This window comes from Ascaphus truei, chromosome 8 (genome assembly GCF_040206685.1).
Source record: "Ascaphus truei isolate aAscTru1 chromosome 8, aAscTru1.hap1, whole genome shotgun sequence".
Classification (NCBI taxonomy): Eukaryota; Metazoa; Chordata; class Amphibia; order Anura; family Ascaphidae; genus Ascaphus; species Ascaphus truei.
In genome coordinates this window covers 63,890,107-63,917,629 of record NC_134490.1, presented here as the reverse complement: position 1 = coordinate 63,917,629, position 27,523 = coordinate 63,890,107, and the positions used below count along the sequence as shown (strand labels likewise).

Here is a 27,523-nt window from a genome sequence, read left to right as displayed (position 1 = left end):
GAAGAAATATAAGAAAAACATATTTAAAAGAAATAATTGATTTGTAGGAAAGTTAGAACAAGTGAATTGTTTATAGTACATTTTGGGTACAAGATGAAGTCTGTCAAAGGCAAAGTTAAGAGTAAAGGCTTTGTGCCCAGACTTTCCCAAGGATTGTTAATAGTATTATTGTTTCATACTAACAAGCTACGCGTTGGTTACATTAGTAGCTAGGAATTCTATAGGAATCCTGTTTGAGAATAGATGGTCAGAGCAGAATAGAAATACATAGCCCAAGACTGTTCTCCATTGTTAACCTGTCCTTGCCTGAAGCTTACCGTAAACTGCCTCAAGAATAAATATATATTGTAAGTTCATCCCAAGGGGAGAAAAGGTGGGGCACAGCAACAGGGCAAAGAGTGGAGTTCAACACAACCAAAAAGTGGTTGAAAACAATTTATTAACAGGATGGCATGGGGGGCATCACAAATGAAAGGGCATAGCAAACTCTTACGTGTTTCGGGCATATCCTGCCCTTTGTCAAAGAGAATACAGATCCCTAGATTCTCACCTGTTATATACTCCTCCGGAGATCCAGTACTAACCAGAACCGGAAGTGATGTGTCATGCGCGCAGGTGTGCCTGCAGCATCACACGCAGCACACTGGTGGAGCTGGAGACGATCTTCCCACCCGCAATGGCGCCACCTATGGTGTGGAGGTCTTCGTAACCCATATAATCAGTGTGTGATGCTGCAGGCAATGTATCTTTAATGACGCCTGACAAACATGTGTAATGAATGCAACATGGGAAGGGGTAAGGGATGTTGGCATAGGAAGACTAATAATATTCCAATTAAACACTCACACGGCCATGTGTGAGTGGCTTGTAAATATGTTGCAGGGTTGGATAACTCTGTTACTGCATACACTTCCACTCTTGTGGTTAGGCACCAGGCTTCTTAGTTTCTTCAGTATGGTTCTCAGAAATGAAGAGACAACAGGGGTTTATGCCAGAAAGGAGGAATTGGGATGTATATATAATAAATATATGTGAATGACACTCACATGGCCGTATGGGAGTGACTGCTTATCACAATGTTCCAACCGTGATGACCTCGGGTAATCCTGATTGAAATTCTTATTTACCTGGATTTAGAACCATGCAGCTGATTATGACAGATCAATTATGATCATTCTTTCTAGTGTTGTACAGGTTATTAAGAATTGTGTTAGGACCTGTGAATTATGGTCATGCCTTGGAGGGGCTCACAGGCTTACAATGCTTTGGCCAAAGTGTTAAACTAAATTACCCTTTTATTCAAGAGATATATAGGTATTTCACTGTGTATTTTTGCCATTGGATGTACACTAGCACTGGGCTCTGTTTGTGTTTGTTTGTAGTATATATTGCCATGCCCTGTAGCAATCCTTTTACACACACACACACACACACACACACACACACACACACACACACACACACACACACACACACACACACACACACACACACACACACACACACACACACACACACACACACACACACACACACACACACACAACATTTTGGGGCTTAAATGAGCTTACTGGATATCTGTGTGTCTCTTAATTTGATTGTTTCAATTATTAATAAATTAGTGAGATTATTAAAATGTGATGTGTTACTACAGTATTGCTTTCATGACATTTTCAATGTCTACACAGCATGGCCTGATGCAGTCGTAACCTGCATGCAAGAGATAACTCAATTGTTTCAATGAACGTTCTAAGTACATATAATGGCTGTTATACACAGTTGAATCAAGGTAGTCCTATGATTGCAACTATTGTGATGGTACAGTTTGTGTCCAAAAAAGGATTACAGGACTGCTTATTTGTTAATAGGCATTACTAGCATATTAAGTAATATAGGCATAAAGATAATTTTGTATTAAAAGGTCTGGTATTACAGACTCTCAATGAATCTAAAATGAATGAATGAAAAAAATATCATGAATCAGCGGCGTTGCTTCGAGAGATATGAAATGCTAGAGTTAATATGATTCCTAGCTGATTGGCTAAAGGAGCAAGGCAAATGAAATATGTTTGTTGCATATACATCAATGAATGTTTATACATGGAGCTTAGTACTTGATCTCCAGAGGTGCATATAAACAGGTGAGAATCTAGGGATCTGTATACTCTTTGACAAAGGGCAGGATATGCCCGAAACGCATTAGAGTTTGCTATGCCCTTTCTTTTGTGACGCCCCCCATGCCATCCTGTTAATAAATAGTTTTTTTTAACACTTTTTGGTTGTGCTGAACTCCACTTTTTGCCCTGTTGCTGTGGACCACCTTTTCTCTCCTTAGGATCAACTTGCTGTTTAGCTTTGGCTGGAAGCACGCCCGGTAATCAAGAACTAACTGAGTCAGTGAGTACTATCTATATCCTTGCACCCTGGTCACACTTACTTTACACACTGCAAGTAGCTTCTCCTATAAGTGCGTTGGTGAAAGGGTTAGAACAGCTTTACAGGCTAAAACTTTTCCCATTAACCACTTAACCATTTGGAGTCCAGCCCTCAATGTGGTATCTACTAAAGTTGCTTCTGTGAGTTCTTATACAAGTTATATACATGATCAAGTGGGTTGCAATATCTGTTTAATCATTACAAAGCATTGTTATACCTGACTCCAAAATTTTGGACTTTATGAGATAAGGACAATTTGCCTTTGCCATACTCTGTCGCATTGTTTTTTGGATCACCAAGTCCAGTTTCTCCTACAGTAAATATATATTGTAGCTGCAAGAAACCTGTCGGAATCTGTATTTTCACACAACAAGGATCTCATGGTATTTTCTGTGCTTCCGAACCAGCATTGAATTTGAGGAACACAACATAAACAGAAGAGAGTGGATGAGAGAGAAAGAGGGGGGAAGGGGGACGGAGAGAGGGGGACGGAGAGAGGGGGACGGAGAGAGGGGGACGGAGAGAAGGGGGGAGAGAGGGAGTGGTGACGAGAGAGGGAGGGGGTGAAGAGAGAGGGTGGGAAGGGAGAGAGAGGGTGGGAGGGGGAGTAAAGAGGGAGGGGGTAGAGGGAGGGGGTGAAGAAGAGGGAGAATGAGAAAGGGGGAAGAGAGGGGGGAGATATAGGGGAGTAGAGAAGGGGGAGAGAGAGGGTAGGAGAGAAAGTGGAGAGAGGGGGTGAAGAGAAAGGAAGGGAGGGGGGTAACAGGAGAGGGAGGGATGGGGGTGAAGGGAGAAGGGAGGGGGTGGGGAGAGAGAGAGGGGGAGTAAAAGAGCGGGAGGGGGGAAGAGGGAGGGGGAAGAGGGAGGGGGAAGAGGGAGGGGGAAAGAGGGGGGCAGGGGAAGAAGAGAGGGGCTAGAGGGAGGGGGAGGAAGAGAATGGGAATGAGAGGGGGTTGGATAGAGGGCAGAGAGAGGGTGATGAGAGATAGAGAGGGAAGATAGAGGCAAAAGAGATGGGGTACGATTGAGAGAGGAGGGAGAGAGAGGGACATGAGAGAGGGGGAGAGATAGATGGGAGGGATGAGAGAGAGGAGGGACTAAGAGACGAGGGAATAAGGAGAGAGAGAGGGAGAACAGAGAGATGGGGAGAGAAAGATGGGGAAGAGAGAAAGAGGGAGTGGGAACAGAGAGGGGGAACAGAGAAAGAAGGGAGAGATAGAGGAGGGGGTGAAGAGGAGAATTTGAGGAAGTGGGGGAATGAGGGAGAGAGAGGAGGGGGGAATGAGAGATAGGGGGAATGAGAAAGAGAGGAGAGAGATGGGGAGAGAGAGGAAGGGAGGGGGAAAGAAAGGGGAAATGAGAAAGTGGGGGAGAGAGAGGGGTACAGAGTGTGGAAGAGAGGTGGATGAGAGATGGGGTAATGAGAGAGCAAGGGAGAAAGAGTGTGGAAGACAGGGGGAAGAGGGGGGAATGCGAGAGAGGGGAGAAAGAGAGAGGGAGGGATAGAGAGGGGGTAACAAGTGTGGGAGAATGAGAAAGTGTGGGGAATGAAAAACAGGGAGATAGGAAAAGCGGAGCCATGTACCCACTGCCTACCTGCTGCCCTGGATGATTGAGGGGGCCTATAGAGCTGCCTACTGGAGGGTGCCCACAGAGGTGCCTGTTAGGGGAGCCTCCCTTCCACATCCCAACAGCATACTGCCTTGACAGGCACCTCCAAGAACACCTTCCAGCAGGCTCACTTTAGCAACACCTTACAGGAGGCCTCCTTTACACTATTTGCCGGCAGGAGGCTCTGGCCCCTTTACTCACCGGGCCTGGGACAGGAGTCCCAGCTGTCCACCCTGTCTGCGGCCCTGATTACGTCTATGGAGAACTTTACTGTTGGTCCTCTAAGTTATCATAACATACAAGAAATATCACAGCTTCACACACCTTCTTGCGTTTAATGTCTTACTACAATCAATCACAATTCTATTATATAACCATCACACCACTGTATTGTCTTTTTCTTCTCTTTATTTAAGGCTTGACATCTTAAACATAATAATGGTAAACCAAGCTATGTTAGAAAGCTTCAACAGATTGTGGCAAAGTTCAGGATGTTATCTTCATGTCAATATTCCTTCAGGTTCCACTATACACCCATCAAGAATGGCACATTCAGGACAATTTACCTGTTAGGTTATAGCAGGGGTGTTCAACTCAAGCCCCCCCCCCCCCCATCCAACCCCCCCAACAGGTCAGGTTTTCAGGATATCCCAGATTCTTACAGGTAGCTCAGTCAGTCCTTAATTTGGCACACGTGGCTGTCAGTCCCTACCTCATCACAGATGCCTCTATCAGTCCCTGCTTCAGCACAGGTGACTCAATCTTTGACTGAGCCTCTGAGCAACCTGTGCTGAAACTGGAATATCCTGAAAACCTGACCTATTTGGGGGGGGGGAGCTTGAGGACTGCAGTTGAGCACCCCTGGGTTATGGTGATGCTTGGAATGTGAAAACTAGAACATTAGATATGTACAATAGCACGTTCAATATCTCTTCAAAGACACAAGTGACAGTTGGAAAAGCTGTGAAAAGTCCTTGTACTATATCAGTGTAACCCACACTTATGTGGGGAAAAACGCAAAAAGTGCTATGCCATACAAAAATCGCTTAAAAGTCAAAAAGAAAAAAGTTAATGGTTGAATTACACTTATTATAAAATATGGTTTTCTTTAAATTGCTTTCTGCAGAGCACTGAGCCAGCTCTTACAAAGGAATGACATGACAATTATTCCGCATGTTATTAGGACTCTGCAGTTGCATTAAATATGCATGGACAGTTAATAGGACTCTTAAATTAAATACAAGATGAATTCACTTAGAATGTTGCATGAATTTCATCTACAAAGGCAAGTTAAAGTCAAAATGTAATGACTAATGGGTTTTAGTATGCAGCATATACCAAAACAATATTTAACAATTAAATGTTTCCGTTTAATTAGTATTTATTTCAATTTTGTAGGGAATACTACAATTGACGTTTTCAATAAATTATTATAATGTAAAGCCATATCTTGTAACTCGAGTGTCATTATGTTAAGGGCTCATAAAAAACATGTTCAGTCTCATTCAGCAGGTTAATTAAACTGAAATCATCACAACTCACTTGTACATTAACCTTACATGTCTTCATAATATTTCTCAAAGCCGTAAATATGGTGGGATGTGATAAACATACATATGTATTTGGGACAAACTACAAGAAGAGATCAGTAACTACAGATGTAGCAAGTCTAATTGTTTTCGGCACCATGGGAGCAGCAGAACTGCGACTTCCCAAGTGCCGGAGAATTATCGCTGCAGAGGGTCTGATCCAGAGTTGTGACTTGAAGCACTTTCAGCCATGACTCCAGGGAAGGCAAGTCCTTCTACATCTGTATTTCATCTAATCTTTGGTTGCATACAAGTATGTAATATGAACACTGCCACACGATAGCAAATATTCATCTTTTTCATCCCCATTTTGCATCAACCCTCCTCCCCTTCAAATCAGTGAAACACTGTAAATCTGCATTCAGCTCACTCAAACCACATACTATCCGCCTCACCCTAATGGTATTATTGTATTGGGTAGGGGATTGATGGGTAACCAATTGGGATTTTCTTGGCAGGTTATTGTTATACAAGTGTAGTGTAAATGTTCAAAAAACAGATTATCTACTAAAAGAAAGTCTGTAAATAAGAATAAGAACTTCGGAAGCCAATGTCCAATAGCATTTGTGGAATTTGATTAACATCAACAGAATAATCATTTAAAGTAATACGGCTTGATGTAAATGGGGAAAATGCTTATCAATAGTCTTTCTAATAATTGGGAATGCTTAGGAAAATGCTTCATTGTGGTTCAGTATTAGGAAAACAACTAACGCTGTCAGCCTATAAGCCTCCTTTTGTTTAACCCTTTCGCAGACAGAGGGGCCTGCGACACATTACTCTGCAGTGAAAGGGCCAAGGGCCAAGATTGCTGGGCCAAGGGCCAAGATTGCTGAATCTACATGCCAGTTAGTCAAGATATTGAAGGCCCTCAAAAATGTACATACATATTGTGACAGGGTGAAGTCAGGTAATGATAGTTATGCCTGGGAAACATATATCTGAGTCCTGCATCCAGCACTCAGAAGGTTAACCCAGGAACAATGGTTGGGTAATAAGGAAGTGAGTAGACACACCTGAAAACCAGCATTAGATATAAGGAAGCCAATGCTTGTAAGCAGGTGGCTGTCTCATTCTACAGAGCTATCCTAGACCAGCTGCTATGCAGATGGATTCACAACTCTCTCTAAACCACATTAAGAACTGTTAATATTGTTTCCTGACTGTTGTGGTGTATGTTAAAGGTTTGCTAACTGGACATAGCCAGCCAGCCTGATAGATAGGGCTTGGATTGTTAGTAAGTTCTCCCAATGTGGAGTAGATGTTATTTTGCTTTTGTGTTGCCTTAAAGGGACAGTGTGCCCACATGTTTAGTTATGCTGTGGAGAAATAAAACCACTCAACATTTGCTTTAACCTGAAACTACACGTGTGGACTATTGTCTGACCTCGGCCACAGGCCGTCCTGCCACACATATAAATAAAAGTTTTTATATAAATAGGATTTTGCCTTTAAATCAAATACAATCAGTTATTATACCTACCTAGTGGGGCTGACGGTGCAATTGTATCAAAGAATGGCGTCTTCTTTTTTGTGTATGTCGACTGGAAGAGAGTCCTTGATCATCACAATACATTCAAGGACATTTGGAAAGGAGGATGCACTCAGTAATAAAGTTGCTAAAGGCACATGGACATTTTAACAACCTCTTCTTTGTTTTTTAAAGAGCACACGGTGCAACGTTTCAGTAGACGCAGTCCCTTCATTAAGAGCAGTGATAGTATTAGTATTTGTTATTATATAGAAGCATATACATAAAATATGATCGTTATTCGATTTATGTATATACATAAGATGTGACCAGTTGTTGGCATACAAGTAAAATCTATGGTGAGTGAAAGGAGGAGAGAGAGGGACTAAGAACTTGGATCTGGTTACTTTTCAAAGCTGAAATTCCCTGTTGACACACGACGCACGACGCACATTTTATATAATACACATGCAGGGTTCGAACTCAGGACCTTCCATATACTGGTACCAATACATTACCTCTACACAACAGGCTTGGTGTTACAAGACTGACCCTTTAAATCACACTGTCCCTGTGGTGTAGAGGTAGAGCAATGGTACCAGTAAATGGGTTCGAGTCCTGTATGATATGGTATAAATTATAAAAAAAAAATATAATAATTAATATTTTATTATATAATTTATAAATTGTAATTTTATTTTACTTATTTTATAATTTAGAAATGATAAATACCATATCATACATGAATCGAACCCAGGACCTTTCATATACGGGTACCATTGCTCTATCTCTACACCACAGAAACAGTGTGATGTCACAGACTCTAGAAACAAACAAAACATTTACATACAGATGTGTGTTGTGTCATGTGACCCTCCTCAGCGAAGCCGCGCACTAGAGCTGACAGCTGCAGAGAGGAGAGAGATCGAGATGCCGGTAAGTCCTCGCGCTCCCGCTCAGCCCGCGTTATATGCGGATTCACGTTGTAGCGGATCGCGCTATAATGGGGTTAAGCTGTATTTAGGGTCTTAAAAAGCATTTCTTCCTGGGATGCATGCAAAACTAGCAAAAAAAGAGACCAGTTTAGTTTCTTGCTGTGGTATGTTTAATACATATACAAATGCAATATGCTGCACATACAGGTAACAGTAGCATAACCCTGACAAAGAAATATCCTCCTCGGCGCTGGTCTTCACTCCGTGCTCAGTGCAAATGTATAAAAAAAAATATAAAAAATATATATATATATTAAAAAAACTGTGTATAATATCATATAGTGCAACACAATAAGCAATAACACTCAAGGGTGAGGCTAGCTACTACCATTCATCCTGTTCCCTACACTGGGCTTGGATTGCCTAAGGGAGTTTTGCAGTCGTGCAAGGTAAATCTGAGGACTGTCTGTGGGTTTCCTACGATTGGAGAGGCGCCAGTCCCTGATAGCTGATCTGAGGGTCGCATCATTGCGCAACGGAATGCATGACGTCACCATGAGAGACGGACACAGGGAGATCCAGGCATCAACTCCAGCGTCAACACCGAGTGCAAACTTCATTGCAGACACCGGCGAGAGCGGTGCCAACGGACTGAACAGACGGCGACTCCAATGGCCCTCAACAAGGCTTTATGTGTTGGAAGGATCTTAAAGGATGAAGTAGTATGTGAGTGATATTCCAGGTGTCCGTTTTATTAAACTTTAGTTACATAGTGGATCTGTTCTATGTTGTCTTTTTCCCCTTTCTTTTATGTAATATTATTGAGGATATCCCAGTGATCCACAGACCTTTACCTGTCATCAAGTTCGACCATTTTGTAAGTTACATCCTCTTGTCAGGCACTGTTGTTGTGCTGGTATGCACTAGGTGCTACAAGCAAAGGGGTTTATTATTTGATTGATACCTCGTGCAGTAAAGATAGCACACCTAATTGCAGCACAGATGATTAATGGGATTTTTTTTATAATAACATCTTTTTCTACAAGTGATCTACTGTTGGGTATCCACATCTGGTTCCAATTTTACATTTACGGAGGTGTTATTGCTTATTGTGTTGCACTATATGATATTATACACTGTTTTATATATATACACCTCAACCACCTTATAATGCTGTGCTGGGGTCCAAAGAATCACATCGCGTTATAAGCGGATCGCGTTAGAAAGAATGCACAAATGTGTGCATTGTACAATAAAGTATTTAAGATACCAATAATCGTGTTGTAAAGTATTCAGAAATACGAAAATTGGTTGAGCTGTATATATATATATATTAAATATTTTTTCTATACATTTGCACTGAGCCCGGAGTGGAGACCAGCGCCCAGGAGGATATTTGTTTGCAAAAATATTCTTGCTAGGATTTGGATAAATCTTGGGACCACCTGGCTGCAGGACTCCGTAATTAAGTGGACACATCACTTATTGCACGTATTTACGTTATTATATTTGATTTTATATTTGCATTGTAACATATTACTTGTAATCATATCATTTATATATTATATGCACCCATTTTGGGGGTATAGGGCTATAGTTGTGTATTTCTCTATCTATAACCCTGACAAAAGAAACAGAAATCCATAAAGACATGCTCCAACAAATGTATATGACCTTTGAAAGAATATTGTTTCCTCTTGGTAGGTTTCTGGGCTTTTTTCCACTCCCTGCGGAAGGTGAGTCACTAATAACCTCATTATCTGGGTCACTGACATGCTTTACACAGTACAATAGGCTCTCCTTTATGTTGAATCTGATAAATCTCAAAGAACACAGTAGATTTATTAAATGTTAGAGAAGTATCACAGTTAAAGGTTACTGCTCTGAAAGGTAACATCTTCTGACAGATTTTCGGGACACCTGATGGAGCAGCTGTGGAATAGCATGTTTTTCTCATGCACTTAGCTAAGAGAAAACCAAGCGTCTCCAAGCATGGATGATCTGGAAACAATAAACACATTCTCTTCTAACTTCTTGTGATTTAATCTGAGGCTTATAATGAAACCACATAAAACCAACATTTCAGACCTGTCAAATAACTGGAGGTGGGACGGAGGAGAAAGTTTTGAAAGAGGTCGATATTCTATCGTCTCAAATACTACCGGAATAACTGGCTTCTAAATAGAAGCCTGTTACACTTCAAACGATGCATTCCCACCTGCTCTTTGTAAAAATAGCTCTTTTTTTAACTTACAAATTGCCCTTTATTTTCTCTTTTTTTTAAATCCTTATTATTGCCATCATTTTGACATCGTGTTACAGTTCTCCATTTCTGAGTTTTAGCCCACATATTGCTCCTGCAAGAAGTGTGTGTTAGTGGAAGATTTTAATACATGGATCAGTATACATTACATTACATTACTAGCACATGAGCATTTAAGTCAGGTATCTCAACCTCAGTCCTCAAGGGCTACCAACAGGTCAGGTTTTATGGGCATCCCTGCTTCAGCACAGGTGGCTCAATCAGTGGCTCAAAGACTGAGCCACTGATTGAGCCACCTGTGCAGAAGCAGGGATGTCCATAAAATCTGGCATGTTGGTGGCCCTTGAGGACTGAGGTTGAGGCCTCTGATTTAAGGCCTCAAGTACACTAAAAAGTATAAGAACTGCTAACACTTTATGGCTGTAATACATGGCACAAACATATAGTATTAAGCATACAGTATTGAGAGGGTCCATGCATACTTATTATGGAGTAACCTTTTATAGTAGTAGGTGTGTTGTAGGGTTGAGTTTACCTGAAGCAAGTAGCAAAAAAATGTAAAACTAAAGCTAGCTTCCAACTACATTAGTCGTAGCAGGGCTGCCACCACCGAGATAACATGGGCAATCCGAAGAGCAATCATTGCTGAAGACACCGTCTACCGTCTGTCCCAAGGTAAAAGCCACTGTTGCAATGGCAATGAAAGGAACCAAGGTCATTATGACAGACGTGCTCGCACAGAGTTGTTTGCTCCTGGCATTCATTTATATCTGTAAAAAACAAAAGAGCCTTGTGTGACCGAGCATGTCCCCAAATGGAGGTTATTTACTAAAATCTCACAGATGGAAAGCTAGGAACAGAGAAAACCCGGGCGCTCCCTCTGAAGAAAGTGATAAATGGGGAAAAATGTAAAAAAGTTTTTACAACCTTGAAACAGTTGTGCAAGGATCCCCTCAGTGACGGTGTCTCTCCTATGACTCTGACCCTATAGGATCTATCCAGGATCCCTTTTGTGCAGGGAGACAGGGAAAGAAGGGGGAGCACAGGTAGAGGGGTAATGTTGTGGTATATAATGTAAAAACCTCTAATAAAGCTCTAATTAAGGTGGTGGGAGTAATAAAAAAAAGCAAACACACTTACACGGCCTTGTGTAAATGCTATCACATCAAGGTATCTTTTGCGGTCCTCTTTGTTCCTCTTTTTCTTTTTCTTCTGTGGTGGTGTGTTTCCTCTTTTCTTTTCTTCTGTAGGTCCAATGAGATTCTTCTATTCGCCGGCGATTCTTCCTTCAGGCGTAACCCTCAAGTTAAACAGAGAGATGTATACGTGTATGAGCGATAAGACAAGTACTCTTGGTATGCAATGACCAACTGTATTATAAGACAGTATAAAAGAATACAAACACTCACACGGCCCAGTGTGAGTAAAGCCTATGTGGGAGGTATCTTTACTTCTTCACATGTGGCCAGCGTGTTCAATCAGGGTAATCAATGCTTGTTGTGCACGTTGGGAAATGATGAATAAAAATAATAAAATACAAAATGTATCAAATATACAACTCACACGGCCTTGTGTGAGTGGACTCACGTAGGGGTATCTTTAAAAGGTGAGTGATGATTAGTGGTAATAAATAGATGAAAAAGAATATATAAATGAATAAATATATATAAAAAAAATGATATTCACACGGCCATGTGTGAGAAAGCACACATAAAGGTATCTCTGATGTATGTTGTTCTCCCCTCTGGGGAGAGAGGCTAAAAAACTCCTTCCTCCCAGTGCAAAGACACGTGTTATTGTCCGGTGGGTAGAAAATGTACTTTATTAAACTAAAACACTTCAAAATAGAACATGAATTGTAACACAAACTGTGAATGACAAGAAATAAAATTAAAAACAAAAGAAATGGTGCAGCCAGTCTTTAATGAAGATGGGAACGCAGGGATCGGTGCATGCAGCTAGCTTGCTCCGCGTCCGGATATGCTGCTGCGTCGCTCCGTCACCTACTCCTTGACGGTGGCTGGAAATGTCCAAAATGCTGACAAAAAACGAGCAACGCATTTTGCCACTTTGTGGGCTTCCTCAGGCTCCGTAGATTAGGAGGTAAGGCTGGTACCGGTATATGTACTGCTGGTAGCCAATCCCCTTTCTTGTCAGCGTCATTGAACTCCATAAAACAGATATATGTCAATTAGATGCTCTCCTAATGTCCTCATGTTAATAAAAGTTAATGTCGGCTCCAGACATTAGTATGTGTACCTGGGAGAGCAGATGGTGTTATCCCCCCCGAGAAAATTTCTCAGAAAATGATTTTCTCCAAAAATCAATATGTATAAATATGTGTGTTATCAATCAACCTTCTAGAACAATCCATTTTCATATATATTTGTTCATTTTGTATTTTATTTTTCATGTTCATCTTTATTTTTATTATTATTTTTATTTGCATTTCTCTTTTTATTCTTTTCAAGTTTTCACTATACCACGTATCTATAGATAGGATTTTTTATGCATATGCACAGTATATACTGTAGCTCTTCAATATGTGCCCACTCACCCTGATTTTCTCTGACTCTTTTCAGACCCAGGGACGTACTACAAATTATACTTGATCAGAAATGCCCTTGTACGTTTTAATCACTAAAGATATACATTTTGAACATTTATTCCCATTTTTAGTTTTCAAAATATAAGTATTTTAATATATCTTAATATATATATTTTTGTTTAATTAACAATATACCTTGTCTGTATTTTACATGTTATGGGACTTCATACTAGATGATATCCATTTTTATGGAATTTGTTAAATAGACAAAAATATTTGTCTTATGTACTTTGTTAAATAGACACATATATTGTTCTATTCATATATATAGAACAAGACAATAGAAGAACCAATATAATTTCCTTCTAGTTTTTCACTATGGTAGAGGCTATCTCTAACCATGCATACATTCGCATACATTTGCACATTTACATATGTTTCACATACTTCAAATAGGTTTCACCTGTGTTAATTAGCACAGAATTTAGATATGTCACATTATTTTATTCACTATATCTGACGCACTTCATTTATCTAAGTATTCACATAGAGACACTAATTATTAGTGGTAATTTGTTTAATTAACTTTAATGCGTGTACAAGCAGACACACTTTTAAATACACTATTCGATTGTCACCAATCACATTCACGTTTCAAGACTTTTAAGAGTCATAGTAAAACATATCATTTAATTTACACTGCTCACGAGGGTCTGTTAATTAGACAGCACCTGTAATTTACCACATGATTATCACTACCACATACACATCTTTAAATTTTTCATAAATCCCACATTCAATTATATTGCTCACAAAAGTAGGTTGATTGATAACACACATATTTATACATATTGATTTTTGGAAAAAATCATTTTCTGATAAATTTTCTCGGGGGGGATAACACCATCTGCTCTCCCAGGTACACATACTAATGTCTGGAGCCGAGACGAGTATCTCCAATGAAGCTTTTATTAACATAAGGACATTAGGAGAGCATCTAATTGATATATATCCGTTTTATGGAGTTCAATGACGCTGACAAGAAAGGGAATTGGCTACCAGCAGTACATATACCGGTACCAGCCTTACCCCCTAATCTACGGAGCTTGAGGAAGCCCGCAAAGTGGCGAAACGCGTTGCTCGTTTTTTGTCAGCATTTTGGACATTTCCAGCCACCGTCAAGGAGTAGGTGACGGAGCGACGCAGCAGCATATCCGGACGCGGAGCAAGCTAGCTGCATGCACGATCCCTGCGTTCCCATCTTCCTTAAAGACTGGCTGCACCATTTCTTTTGTTTTTTATTTTATTTCTTGTCATTCACAGTTTGTGTTACAATTCATGTTCTATTTTGAAGGGTTTTAGTTTAATAAAGTACATTTTCTACCCACCGGACAATAACACGTGTCTTTGCGCTGGGAGGAAGGAGTTTTTTAGCCTCTCTCCCCAGAGGGAAGAACAACATACATCAGAGATACCTTTATGTGTGCTTTCTCACACATGGCCGTGTGAGTATCATTTTTTTATATATATTTATATATTTATTCATTTATATATTCTTTTTCATCTATTTATTACCACTAATCATCGCTCACCTTTTAAAGATACCCCTACGTGAGTCCACTCACACAAGGCCGTGTGAGTTGTATATTTTATACATTTTATATTTTATTATTTTTATTCATCATTTCCCAACGTGCACAACAAGCATTGATTACCCTGATTGAACACGCTGGCCACATGTGAAGAAGTAAAGATACCTCCCACATAGGCTTTACTCACACTGGGCCGTGTGAGTGTTTTTATTCTTTTATAATGTCTTATAATACAGTTGGTCATTGCATACCAAGAGTACTTGTCTTATCGCTCATACACGTATACATCTCTCTGTTTAACTTGAGGGTTACGCCTGAAGGAAGAATCGCCGGCGAATAGAAGAATCTCATTGGACCTACAGAAGAAAAGAAAAGAGGAAACACACCACCACAGAAGAAAAAGAGGAACAAAGAGGACCGCAAAAGATGGAAAGCTAGGGCATAACCAGTGCACCGGATTTATCAAAGGGAGAACTCAAATGAGCTAACTCCTTATATACGTATATTGCCATTTTGTGCACTGGTTTTGTAGCCAGAAGACCTAGGTTCAGGGATAGCCAACTCCAGTCCTCAAGGGCCACCCACAGGTCAGGTTTTCAGGACATTCCTGCTTAAGCACAGGTGGCTCAATCAGTCACTTTATTGAACCACCTGTGCTAAAGCAGGGATATCCTTAAAACCTGACCTGTTGGTGGCCCTTGAGCACTGAGTTGGCCACCCCTTGCTTTAGTTAGTAAATCCTCTTTAAATAATGAAGACCGTAGCTCTGGGCAAGTAATGGTTTTATCTGGCCACTGGGGATTGTTTTCTAACACTGACCAACATCAGTATACACGAGGGGTGACTCAAAAAAACAGCGGATTCGCAGAAACAAAATAATTCCCATGAGCCATTACCAAGTAAAATAAATAACCTATTCCGAAATCCTCTCCTCAAACAGCGATGTCCAAAAATAATGCAGCATTACCAAAGCTATTCTTCTTTTGTAACTACATCATTTTGCCTTTATTACTCTGATTACATTCTCCATTGTGGAATCTTGCAGGAATTATTTTATTTGTGAGAAGTTGCAGTCAAATAATTTTTGCTTGAAGTGTGACCTTGCAGGGCAGATTACAAATGCGATTAAACACACATTAAATTGTTTTAGAAAGTTACAATAGGCATCGAAAAGTTACTAATGACACCAAAGTGAGTACTTTCATTTTATAGCTACTGCAATGTAATTTTAGAAGTAGAAATACTGCGTTAACCAAATACTATCAATGAGATGGCAAATACATATTTAGGGATCTATTTATCATAATGATTCTTTTAGTGCCTCTTGAATTACCTATTCCAATTCTATGTATATACCATTAATGTAAGAAACCTGTTCAAGCTTATTACATTTGATATAAATCTGGGGAGGTTTCTGCCATCTCTGACCAGGCAGATTTTTTGATACTTAAAAAAGAGGAATAAATGTCGCTTTCGAATATCTGACCCTCTTTAACACCTCCATACTTGCACCTACTGACACTCCCATCACTCTCATAGTGACATTAATTGAGCAACACAGGACATCCCACCACATCTCCAAATGTCTCATAGGGCGGCAAGAGGGAAAATGTAACAGCAATCCTGCTTTCCTTCTTTTTATTTTTCTTAATAGATGTGGTATTGAAGCAGGGGGTCTCTGGAGCTGAATTACATTAATTTCAGCTCCGGGGACCCTCTGCTTCCAGAGATACTTAACTCCTTAGGGGGCGCCAATATCTGCTGCTCAGGTTTAAAAACCCCAGTCACATGGGCCAATTGGAAGCCGCAACGGATGACGTCACAGCTTCCTATTGGCCCATGTGATGGGACAGTTAAACCTGAGCAGGAGATACCGGCGCCCCCTAAGGAGGTAAGTATCTCAGGAAGCAGGGGGGTCCCTGGAGACTAAATTAATGTGGTTCAGCTCCGGAGACCCCCTGCTTCCTACCTAGTGAGGGAATTATTATTATTATTATTTTTTAAATAGTGCTTGCCTAAGGGCAGCACATAACCTAGGGATAGACCTGCCCCTTCCACTCCCCTTTACCTCAGGTTGCACCCCTTACTTGCTTCAGGACACCCCCTCTCCCCCCACATGTACACCCCCCAATAAATGAATGAAACCCATGCTCTTGACAAAAATTATGTGCATTGTCTATAAATGCCAATGAATTTTGACCAATCAGAGAGCAGGGATTGCATTAATACCCCAAATTTTAAACAGTCCCGTCTATAATAAATATTAGTTCATGAACTAGGTAAATTAAATTGTAAATCGTACCACGTACCAGGCAAGGTATGGTGATGTCAAAGCGGTGTGTTCTGCCATTACGCTAATGCAAAGAAAGGCATTTAGAACTTGCCGTTCTTAGCATAAACGTGTCAAGGAATTTTGTAATCATTTTGTCTGTGTGTGATTATAAAGAGAAGTTAATGATGAGGGGATAAGCCGTACAGATAAATAGTAGAACAGCATTCCTTCCCATCAAATTTCCACTTTATACCTGCATCAAAAAAAATGATTCACGTCTGAGTTGGTGCAGAAGATCGGTGTCAAATACAATAAGCATGATCAGCACGTTTTTTACACTTTCGCAGGTATGAAAAGGATAATACAAGTTTACCGTGCGTCAGGGATCTTTTTTTTTGACGCTTAGACATTTTTCCTTTAAATTTGCAATGGGGTATCACTTATGTCAGAGATTCTCAACTCCAGTCCACGAGATCCCTCAACAGGTCAGGTTTTAAGGATATCCCAGCTTCAGCATAGGTGGCTCAATCAGTGGCCCAAAAACCTGACCTGTTGGGGGGTCTCGGAGCCTGTAGTTGGGAACCCTTGACTTATGTTGTAATTATTTCTCCCAAGCTTATGTAAATGTCAAATATTTGAATATGTTTTCAGTGCTGTATTTGCCTGGGGGAATTCCTGGAGACTGAAGATAAGCTACTCCAGTTTATATTCAGTTATTAATATATTCCAATGTTGCATATTTTATTCCCATTAAAATTAATGGATTTTCTGGTGATAGCTCTGGTGTTAAACTTTGAAAATGCTATTATCTGGGTTGTTTTTTTTTTTTTTACTTTGTATTACCATATGTAATGTTGTAATGATGTTTAATTTTTGGAAACCCAATAAAAAAAAAAAAACCATTACAAAAATAAGAAAGAATTAATTTTCATGATTAAATCTGACACAAAGTTTATTTTAGTTTGGAAAAAAAAAACCTAAGATGTTTAAGACAGGTTGTTAGAACCTTGGTAGGCCTTTTGTATCTGAAAATACTGGTTGATTTGGGCAACCGCCCACAATATAAAATACTTTGGTTTACTCACCGATACATTCATGGTGTGTGCCGGGTTTTGCTCGGAAGCCTGGTTGACATTGGCATGAATATGCTCCTTCTGTATTGACACATAGATCGCTGCAGTCATGGGTACCAAGCGTACATTCGTCTACATCTGAGTAGCACAAAAGCAAAACTGGTCATAAATAATGAAGGTTAATATTGACAATGATAATACTGTATTGTTTAAGAAAGTGTGGTTACATGTTCAAAATGTGTAATTGGTTCATTAAAAAAAATGATATACATATAAAACCCTGAAAGCTCAATGCACTCTGTCCACAGATAATGCAAGTGGGAATGTATGTAATTAGCTAAACACAAATGGTGAGTTATGGTGAGTAAAAAAAAAAAAAAAATGACAAAAACCTTCAACCGCACAATGTATAGCAAATACAAATATCACTTGTGAGCACATTCACGTCAGACAGGTCTGCAACCCTGCCTTTCACCATTATCTCTTAACATACAATGCTTCTCCTGCAACCAGGGCTTCTGGGTAATGACATGCAAAAGACCCAAAAGATTAAGCAACTGTCTGAGTAACTTTACTGGCCATACACTTCTTTAACCCAGGCTGTGCTGAAAAGCTGTGTAATACGGCAGAAAAAAACTTATAGGGGTCCATGTTAAAATGGACAAGAAGCAAAAAGTAGCACACAGTGAGTGCTCATTTGCATGTAATTACCCAGAATCCTTGGCTGCAGTGAAAGCATTATATGCTAAGAGATAATGGGAAAGGCCGGGTCCAGACCTGTCTGAGACATGTGAAGGTGCTCACAAGTGTTTTTTCGCTGTACATTGTAAGGTGGAGGGTTTTGGGCACTTTTTTTTAATAACTATAACTTATTTTGTGTCTGGTTATAGTCACTATCAGCTTCACATTGTATAGTAAAACTAACCATCCTCACATTGATGAGCCCCAAAAGGTTGAAACAGCTGGCTGTGAGTACGTTTATTGGCAATGCTGAAAAGCTGTGTAATAGATAAGCCTAAGCCTATTGGGGTTCATGTTAAAGTGTTTAAGAAGCAAAAAGTGAAGCACTCTGTGATCATTAGCCTTTTATTATCCAGAATCCCTAGCTGTAGTGAAAGCATTGTATGCAAAGAGATAATGGGGAACTGCAAGTTTTCAGAAATGTGATTAAGTTTTTTGCGATTAACTAAACAAAGTTCTTAAATAAATACAGTCTGCATGATTCTTGTTCCTTCTGTGAGAGATTATTTTGAATGATGAATTTTTAACCACAATACAGAGATTCTAATAAACAAGCCAAGCATGGTTTCTGCACTGATTCAGGAACAGAATTAAAGATTTGAAACACGTTTGCAGGTTAAAAATCCGAATTTTGCAGACTCAGCGAATATTCAGAATGTATTTTCTAATCCAAGTGAAATAGAAGCCAAAACCCAACACGGCTTATCTTCAAATGTAATTATTTTAGCGTGGTTTTTTTTTTTGTTGATGTGCAGGAGGATGTTTTTTTTTGTTTCTTTTAATAGAATTTAATAGAATTGTCAAACTGTTTTCAACATTTTGAAAAAAAAGAAGAAATGTAAGTTCTAAGCAAACCAAAACACCAGTAAACTGGTACACACAGGGTTAAATATATACAAATATTATAGAATATTTTATATATATATATATATATATATATATATATATATATATATATTGTCCCGTACAGCCCACCTGAGAGCTCGTGACCTGCCCATGGGGCAAGGGTTAATACTCACGCTCGCAAGCAGTCCCACTTTTCAACTATGCAGAGGTGCCTCAAATGGACACTATCACCTCTACAGGACAGGGGTTAATACACAACTCGCAAGCTGCCCCACTCATTACCTTTGCAAAGGTCCCTCAAATACGTTAACATCTCCCCTAAATCCATCCCAATATACCAACTGTCACGAACAGCACACAAGTGGGCACGTGACTTAGATATGCAATCAGGGTTAATACATACGGCTACTCTAGCCAACTCACCTTTCTCCTTCACAAAGGAACCTCCTATGAGTTAATATTAACTCAATTGCAATCATATCTATACACTGCCATCACCCGAGATAGTTATGCAAACAAAAGATGTGAAATTAATATTTGTGAGTGTCCCAGGTGCCTGTTTATTATAGAAAAAGCTATGCACTTTAACACATAAAAATCAGCTCTAGCAAAATGTGTCTGAAAACATAAATACTCTCACCAGAGCGTGTTCATTCAGAGACCAAAGCATTACTTATGTATTTAAGCATTACTTATATTTATATGTAAAACATATATATGTTTTAATATATATAAAAATACAGTACAGAAAAAAAATATTCCAAGAAAGTTACAATAAAATGTAGAAGAGTATCTCAAAATAAAAAGGATATAACATAATATAAAACCTATACATCACCATATGTCATATGTTTTCTCCAGAGAGGACACTGGTTCAGGAACCGTACTCTCTTATGTAGTTTTCTTTCCCATTGAAACATAAACCCAGCTCCTGTCGTAAATCAGCTGTGAGATTGATGGTTTTACGACAGGGAAAAAAAACTCCTACAAAATGACGTTTAACTAAACCCTTCAATATCTAAATGTATTCATAACTTTCTTTAACTAATACTCGCGCACACACACACGTCACATCAATACATTCAGGCACTCATGGTGGACATGACAAGACTAAACATGACCGTCTTAATCCTAAACCTGAGCGACAATGAATATCTGCCCCTTATTACCTCTTAAACATACTGTGTGTGATGTCAGAACGTGCCCCTCAGTGACACGATTACAGATTTGTAACTCGTATTATGCAAGGAGATGACATCATAGGATATTCTCATTTTTAAAAAAGACACTGTTATTTAAAACTTCCTTAGCAACACCCCCATCCATAAACACCTGGAAGAAAAATGCTTTGAAAAACCTTTTGTTTATGTTAGAGCATCCATCTCTAGCAGAACATATGTCCTTATCTCGAGATCATATCAGTTGTTATCACTAGGCCTGCAAAAGGTGTTACCATACCATAAACCATTGCTTTGGATTTGTAGCACCCAACTTCAATCAAGCCCCTTTGAAGCTCCCACAGACATGTCAGAAACCCCAAATATTGTATTTTAAAATAAAACTCCAATCACATTAACCCTTGAAGCACCAGATGGATTAAAATACACAGAAAGACAAATGCAGAGATGTATACTGAGTATTACCTGAATAACAGGAAAAGTAATAAATTGGTTCGTAAGCAAACAAAAGTCTGTGACATCATCACAAAAGTGAAAACATTAAAATGGCAGTGGTCTGGACATATCACAAGAAGAAATGACTATTGTTTGACAGGGATGACCCAGAGGCTGCAGCCCCGCTGCCTGCGCTGCATGCGCGTCTGCGAGGCAGGCAGGGCGTGCAGCCGAGTCAGCCGGTCTGCAGAGAGCTGCAGGGGGAAGACAGGGGGGCATGATGGGGAGTGACGGGGCTCGGCCGTGATGTCACCTGGCAGGTTCGCCTTCATTGGCTGAACCACCGGGGGGCGTGGCCTAGTGCTACGTCGCGACTCCTGCTCTAAATTTGCAGGAGTTTCTCTCAGCGCGGCGGCCCCGGCCCCATTGAGGGGCGGCTCTTGTCCCTGCAGCCACAGCGGGGGCGCTGCAGTAGCCAGCGGGGACCTGGCCTTACTGTATTCCAAGGGTGGCTAGCAAAACACCAAGATTATGACAGTAAGGTGGGAGGATGCAATTACAAAATTTGCTGCAACGTAGAGAAGAAAGGCTTGCAACCGAAGTACCTGGAAGATCATTGGGGAGGCTTCATCCAGCAGTGGATCGACAAGGGCAGAAGATGGTGATATAGATATAGATTATTATTATAGATTATTATTTTTTTCTGCAAGCCCTGTGAGTGCCAGCTATTCATAGAATATTGTTTTATAAAAGACATGGTAAATAAGACCCCACTGGAATTTGTAATTACAATTTAGAAAGCCTTTATACATATTAAATATTAATAAGAAATTGCACTTTATTTAACTTTAGATAATATATATATATAATATATATGTGTACTTTTTATTTACAAGATAATCAAATGCACATAATTTTCCATACGCCAAACCACCAGGGGATCAGATTCCGAGAATGTTCCTCTAATGGCCGCTCTGGTGCATTTAGAATAACGCCCTAAATCTCCATCCAGGACCTGAAGCACCTAACATGACATTACAATATAGATCATGCTTACTGCTACCAATGAATCATTCTTTTATTTCCTAATAACTGGTGAAAACATTTAGGTCTACAGAACAAGTAAAAACCGCACCCAATCAGCAGGGATGGATTGCAGCATTCATAGGATTGTGCACTGGGTGTGCAGTCTGTGCGCAGCGTCTGAAGCACAGGTGACGATTACTCCATGTCAAAACTGACTTGTCATTCTATATTTTACATTTCTACTTAAAGCTGCAGTTTAAAAAAAATTTTTTGATTCAATATGAGCATCAATACAATCTACACACTGACAAGTGATTAGTTAAGTTGCTGATCGATCCGTTCTCCTGTAATCAATCGATGAGATTCGGCTGGGGGTTCACTAAATGCATCTTGGGTAATCTTCTGCTGCACTGACAGCCAAAGTTCTGTGAGGAAGATCATGTGATCAGGCAGGCACTAAATGCAATTGGTTCACTACTAGAGAGGCAGAATACAAAAAGGTGATGCTGTTTCAGAAGGGGAAGGGGATGTGCCTTTGTATATGGTTGCTATATGAACAAAGATGCCTGTTACATTAAAATACATTTAAAATGTCTTTAAAATTGTTTTTTTTTTTTTTTTACGTTTTAGATGCTATAAGTATTTTCTCATAGTACAGAACTTATTTATTAAAAAAATATATACATGTAGGATATTGCTTGAACTGCAGCTTTAAACCCTAATATTACCATTTTACATCCCATTAGTTCTGGAATGACTTCCAACATATGATAGATTCCTCTATTACTGGATAGGTTGGACTTGTACATACAATTGTGTGTTTTTATGAGGTCCTTTTTAAGTGCTTTGCAGAATGTGCATTAATAATGTGCAAAACAGCTAGATCTCAGAAAGTAAAAGTTATCTTAAAAATAGAAGAATGTATAACATTTTATGTTATTCTTTTGTCAGCCTAAGTATTTAATGTATTTTGTCAAAATTTCATACTTGGGAAGCAGCCAGAACTCAAAAGTTAATAGCTGATAGTGAATGCTTTTAAAGGGATGAGGAGCACCATTTGTGTATCAAGTGGTGATAGCGCATGCAGTTTTATCTGCATGCAGCAAAAAAACTCATATTGGCTCAGAGTCCTGGAGGACAACCGGGAAAACATTTACTGGTAACATATGCTTTGCTTTTCATTCAACCAGTGGAATCGGCTTTATCTTCACATTAAGGGTGTGATGTATCAACACAACTGTGGAATACGATTAACACAGAAAGTGTCATTTTCATCTTGTATCTCTTGTGTCATCAGGGCACTTGGCACCAATTATTGCTCTGGGTACGTCAGCTTATGATTAGAAAACTGTGAATAGGAGTCACAGAGGAGTTAAGTCTTGCACATATAACGGGATATATCAAATTCTGTTAATTTCTCACATTTTAGTAGTGTAAAAAAAATGACAGTTATGATGTGAAATAAACGTTGGTGGCTGAAAATCTGTTCTAAGTGTAGAAAACTTTTATGTACAGAAGCTTTATTATATTCGTCACCAGCTAAGTGCATGGAAAATCTTAGCTATGGATTCCTAGCAGAATGGACATATCTGGAGGCACGGAGTGGACGGTGCTTTATGCCAGGGGTGGCTAACTCCAGTCCTCAAGGTCCTCAACGACTGAGCCACTGATTGAGCCATCTGTGCTGAAGCAGGGATATCCTTAAACCTGACCTGTTGGTGGCCCTTGAGAACTGGAGTTGGTTCCCCCCTGATTTATGCTGTGATCACTCAGAAGCTTCCAGTACTTGCCCCGGTTGGAGACAGGTTACTGAACAGTGTTGTCTCACCCAGTACTATCAGTTATTACTGGATGTTCTTATGAAAGGCTCATGGCTGCAAAACATAAGCAATAAAAAAGCACCCAAAGAAATATTTATTTCCCAGGGATAATTATCATTGATAATACCCAACTACTTATTGAACTTCATTCGTGCCAATTTTTGGTTGGTGGCGCAGGGTGGGCATGTCAATAGGATTCAGATCTGAGTGACATGGCTCACAGATAAGAACAGGATGTATCAGCATTTGTAATGCAGATCCCTCTGGAACCATAGATATGTGGCAGAAGTCAACAAGAATGCAGCTTGTGATTGTTTTAGTCTAATTTTGCAGTAATAAGTATTGTGCCAATAGCAACTTTTAATACTGGAGCAGCTGCAAATCAATACACCAACTTCAGTAAAGATGTTTGACTAGCAGATCATTAGTTGAAATGTAGCAACGCCACCTGATAGCCGCCATCAGCTTATTCATTCATAACGAGGCAGTAATATTCCCTGCAGACAGTAGTAAGAGTCCACAAAGTTTAATAAAAGACCCTTTGTCATCCCTTCTTCTACAGTAAAACTGTTTGGCTTGCTCCATCTTTTATCATAGCATCCCCCCCCCCCAAAAAAAAAACCTATTCCACACGTTGTTCTTATATACAGTACACACTTTATTTCTAACATTTTCTTTAGACTGATGGTTGGAAGACTGCAAAAAAGTTGAACTCTTAACATTCTTTTCAGTACGTAAAAAAAATAAAAATAAATAAGGCTTCTTCCTTTACAGAGATTGAGAGCAGGTAAAGCACAGACAAGGCAGGCCAACCCGGCAGGCACATATATACAGTATTAAATCAGTTTACAAGCAACCAACCAGGATTGACCCTTGCTCTGCCGGTAGGGGGGGTGGGGGGGGAGTGAGGCATGCAATGCATTGCTAGCCTCTCCGGCAGAAAAAGGATTAACCGAGATTTCTGGGCAACAGATGAAAAACTGGAGAATTAAATAGAAAACGTGAATTGTAAGAGGATATTTGGAAGTGTCTTCAACATGATCTTGAAAGGGGGTTTCTCTTCAGTTTTCTCAGAAAACATGCAGGACATATTAACAAACAACTTGGGGTTTACGAAAATATCACTATTCACTCTAAGCTTCAAACAAAGTTTTTTTTCTTTCTCTTATGTTTGTATCAATAGCCACCCGATTCCCACATCTGCATTGGGACAGGTTGGTAGATAGTTCTTTGACATAGAGGTTGAGAGAAATAAGCAGAGAGAGCCTTTGTATGTCCGATTCATTCAGAGAGCGTATATCTGGAGGTATAATCCAAGGCCTAGCAGGGTTGCTGAGCAGTGCAAGAACAGAGACCTGAATCTGGAGGCTGAAGATGGGTATCCTCCAAAATAAGCCACCTGGGCTACATGTGCAAGCAAACGTATGAGGAAGGCATGGCGATCACCATGGGACAGAGGGACATAAAGAAGAGGGGAATGTCAAAGGTGTATAATGCAAGAAAGATTCAAAAGCAAGATGTGGGGATGAAAAAAAAACAAAATAGGGGAAATGTGGGGAAAAGGTTGAGTTCAGAGTAGGAGAAACATGATAAGAGGTTGAGGAGAAAACACAAAGAAAGACAAAGTTATTAGTACAGTACAGTAGATGTCTTAAATGCAGATCTAAGCACATGTGCAGTTTTAAAAGGAAGTACACATGTATTGCTAACTGTATTATGATTTCCATATGCAATCTAGGTCACCAAACTAGGTCACATAACTAGAGAAAATAATAAGTAGGAAGAATGTTGTTTTGACACATTATTAATATAACTAGAAATGCTCTTAGGTCCTGCTGTTTCTATTATTGAAACCTAGTTGCGTGACAAGAACAGAACTGAAGCTGGCTGACAAAACATTCTTGGTTTGATTTCCTAGCTACAAGTGTTCATGCAGTTTTTTTTGTTTGTTTTTTTTTAGATTTTCCAGTGTTTTTACGTTTCTTGCATGGCTTTGTGTTTCATTGATTGTTCGGTCCATGAGATTGGTAAAGTGTGCATTTGTAATGGGAGATCAATCGGTAAAAAGACTTGTAGTATGAACTGTGTCATAGGGAACAATCTACTGGCTTATCTTACTGGGTAGGAAAGAGCAAATAAAAATATCACTTGTGAGCACATTCACATGTCCCAGACATGTCTGCAACCCGGCTTTTCACCGTTATCTCTTAACATACAGTGCTTCCACTGCAGCAAGGGATTCTGGGAAATGACATGTAAATGAGCACACAGTGTCACCTTGGATAGGAAATAAAATTCAAAAAGGTGTGCATGTCCTGATTCAGAATTTATGTCACATACATGCAAGATAGTTATATAAACAATTGCCTACCAACACAAGCGGTTCCGTCTTCATTGGGCTCAAACCCACGATTGCACCTTCTGTTTGGACGGCATTTGTATCCTCCATATGTGTTGATACAGACTGGCTTTTCCCTGGGACAAACGAATGGGAACTGTATGCACTCGTCTGTGTCTGTAAATAAATACATTTATATACCATTGTTGCAGAACTCTACACTTTATTTGGTTAAAAAAAAGCAACAGGCGCACTCATGCATTTAACATCCTCTGATTGGCATAGATACTACCTTAGTACACATAGGTTATCAAAAACTTCTGCTAATATCATGAACATGGAGGTTAAGGACTCAACTTTTCAGAAATACGTTCTAGGATTTCCACTGTAACTCTAACACAGACCTGATCTAGTGATTTGAATTATGCATAGCTTCTCCGTTGTATAATGTGCACGATTTATTCCCTTTTCCATCTCAACTGTTAAACCATTATTAATGAGACATTTGTAGCAATTATAGACAGAGGGGGCACACAGTTTCAACTGTCTTTTAAAGAAGTAAAACGTGAAATCTTATGGTTTTTTTTTTAATAAATCAGTTCTGTAGTATTAGATAATAGTGACTATTTTTTTAAATTCAATTCTTATTGCCATTTTTTCATGAGTTTTAAAGCATCCTTTGATTTTTATAGCAGGTTCAAACCCACTTCCCCAGCAGTGCAAGATATTTGCAATACTTTCCTGTTTGGGATAATTTGTTGCAAATGTTCCCAGCAGTTTGAGCTGTAAAATGTAACAATAAATAATGTTACCTTAGTAATATAAGGAAACATTGTAGCTGCTGAGTTACACTGACTAAAACTGCGTCCATACAGCCTTGGCCCGTGTGAAGCAAGTGCGTTTTTTGGACATGCTAGACGCGCCGTCAGGGGGCGTGTCTAGGGGTGTGTATGTGACATCATGCAGCTGGTTCGCCCTCATTAGACGAACCGCTCACGTGACTTGCTCGTCGCGCCGAGAAATCAGATTCCACTGATTGCTTGCGCAACGCGTGCCCCCCACCTGCGTGCGCCCGAGCGGTCTGTGGGTGCAATCAATTTCTTAAGGCAATGTGATTGGTCTTCGGCAGCATGGACTGCGCCTAAAGCAGCCATTATGTTAGGCACACAATCAGGATCTTGACAGATGTATAACAGGAGCATCAAACGATTGCCAGCTTAAGTAAGAATGTAGGAAAAAAACAAGTTGGAAAGTAGTATTGCTGCTTTAAACCGTGTATTTAAATGTAAAAAAAAATCTGAATCACAAGACCTGAAATGCACTGTACATTTTATGAAGAGCTGCAATTT

At 39.7% G+C, this 27,523-nt stretch overlaps 1 protein-coding gene across 3 annotated transcripts in view; it reads right to left on the bottom strand.

Annotated features, from left to right (window-relative positions):
* Nucleotides 1-8,189: 8,189 nt before the first annotated feature.
* CRTAC1 (cartilage acidic protein 1) overlaps nucleotides 8,190-27,523 on the bottom strand; it is a 317,696-nt gene continuing 298,362 nt past the window's right edge. For 2 of the 3 annotated variants that reach the window (XM_075612348.1, XM_075612347.1), the window contains exons 14-16: nucleotides 26,208-26,351; nucleotides 17,803-17,928; nucleotides 8,190-11,075 (exon numbers count right to left, since the gene is read on the bottom strand). In XM_075612348.1, coding sequence (XP_075468463.1) covers nucleotides 10,945-11,075; nucleotides 17,803-17,928; nucleotides 26,208-26,351 — 401 coding nt within the window. In that variant the 3' untranslated portion in view covers nucleotides 8,190-10,944. Of the gene's footprint in view, nucleotides 11,076-17,802; nucleotides 17,929-24,502; nucleotides 25,241-26,207; nucleotides 26,352-27,523 lie in introns of those variants that run through there. The other variant, XM_075612349.1, reaches the window with a different exon arrangement.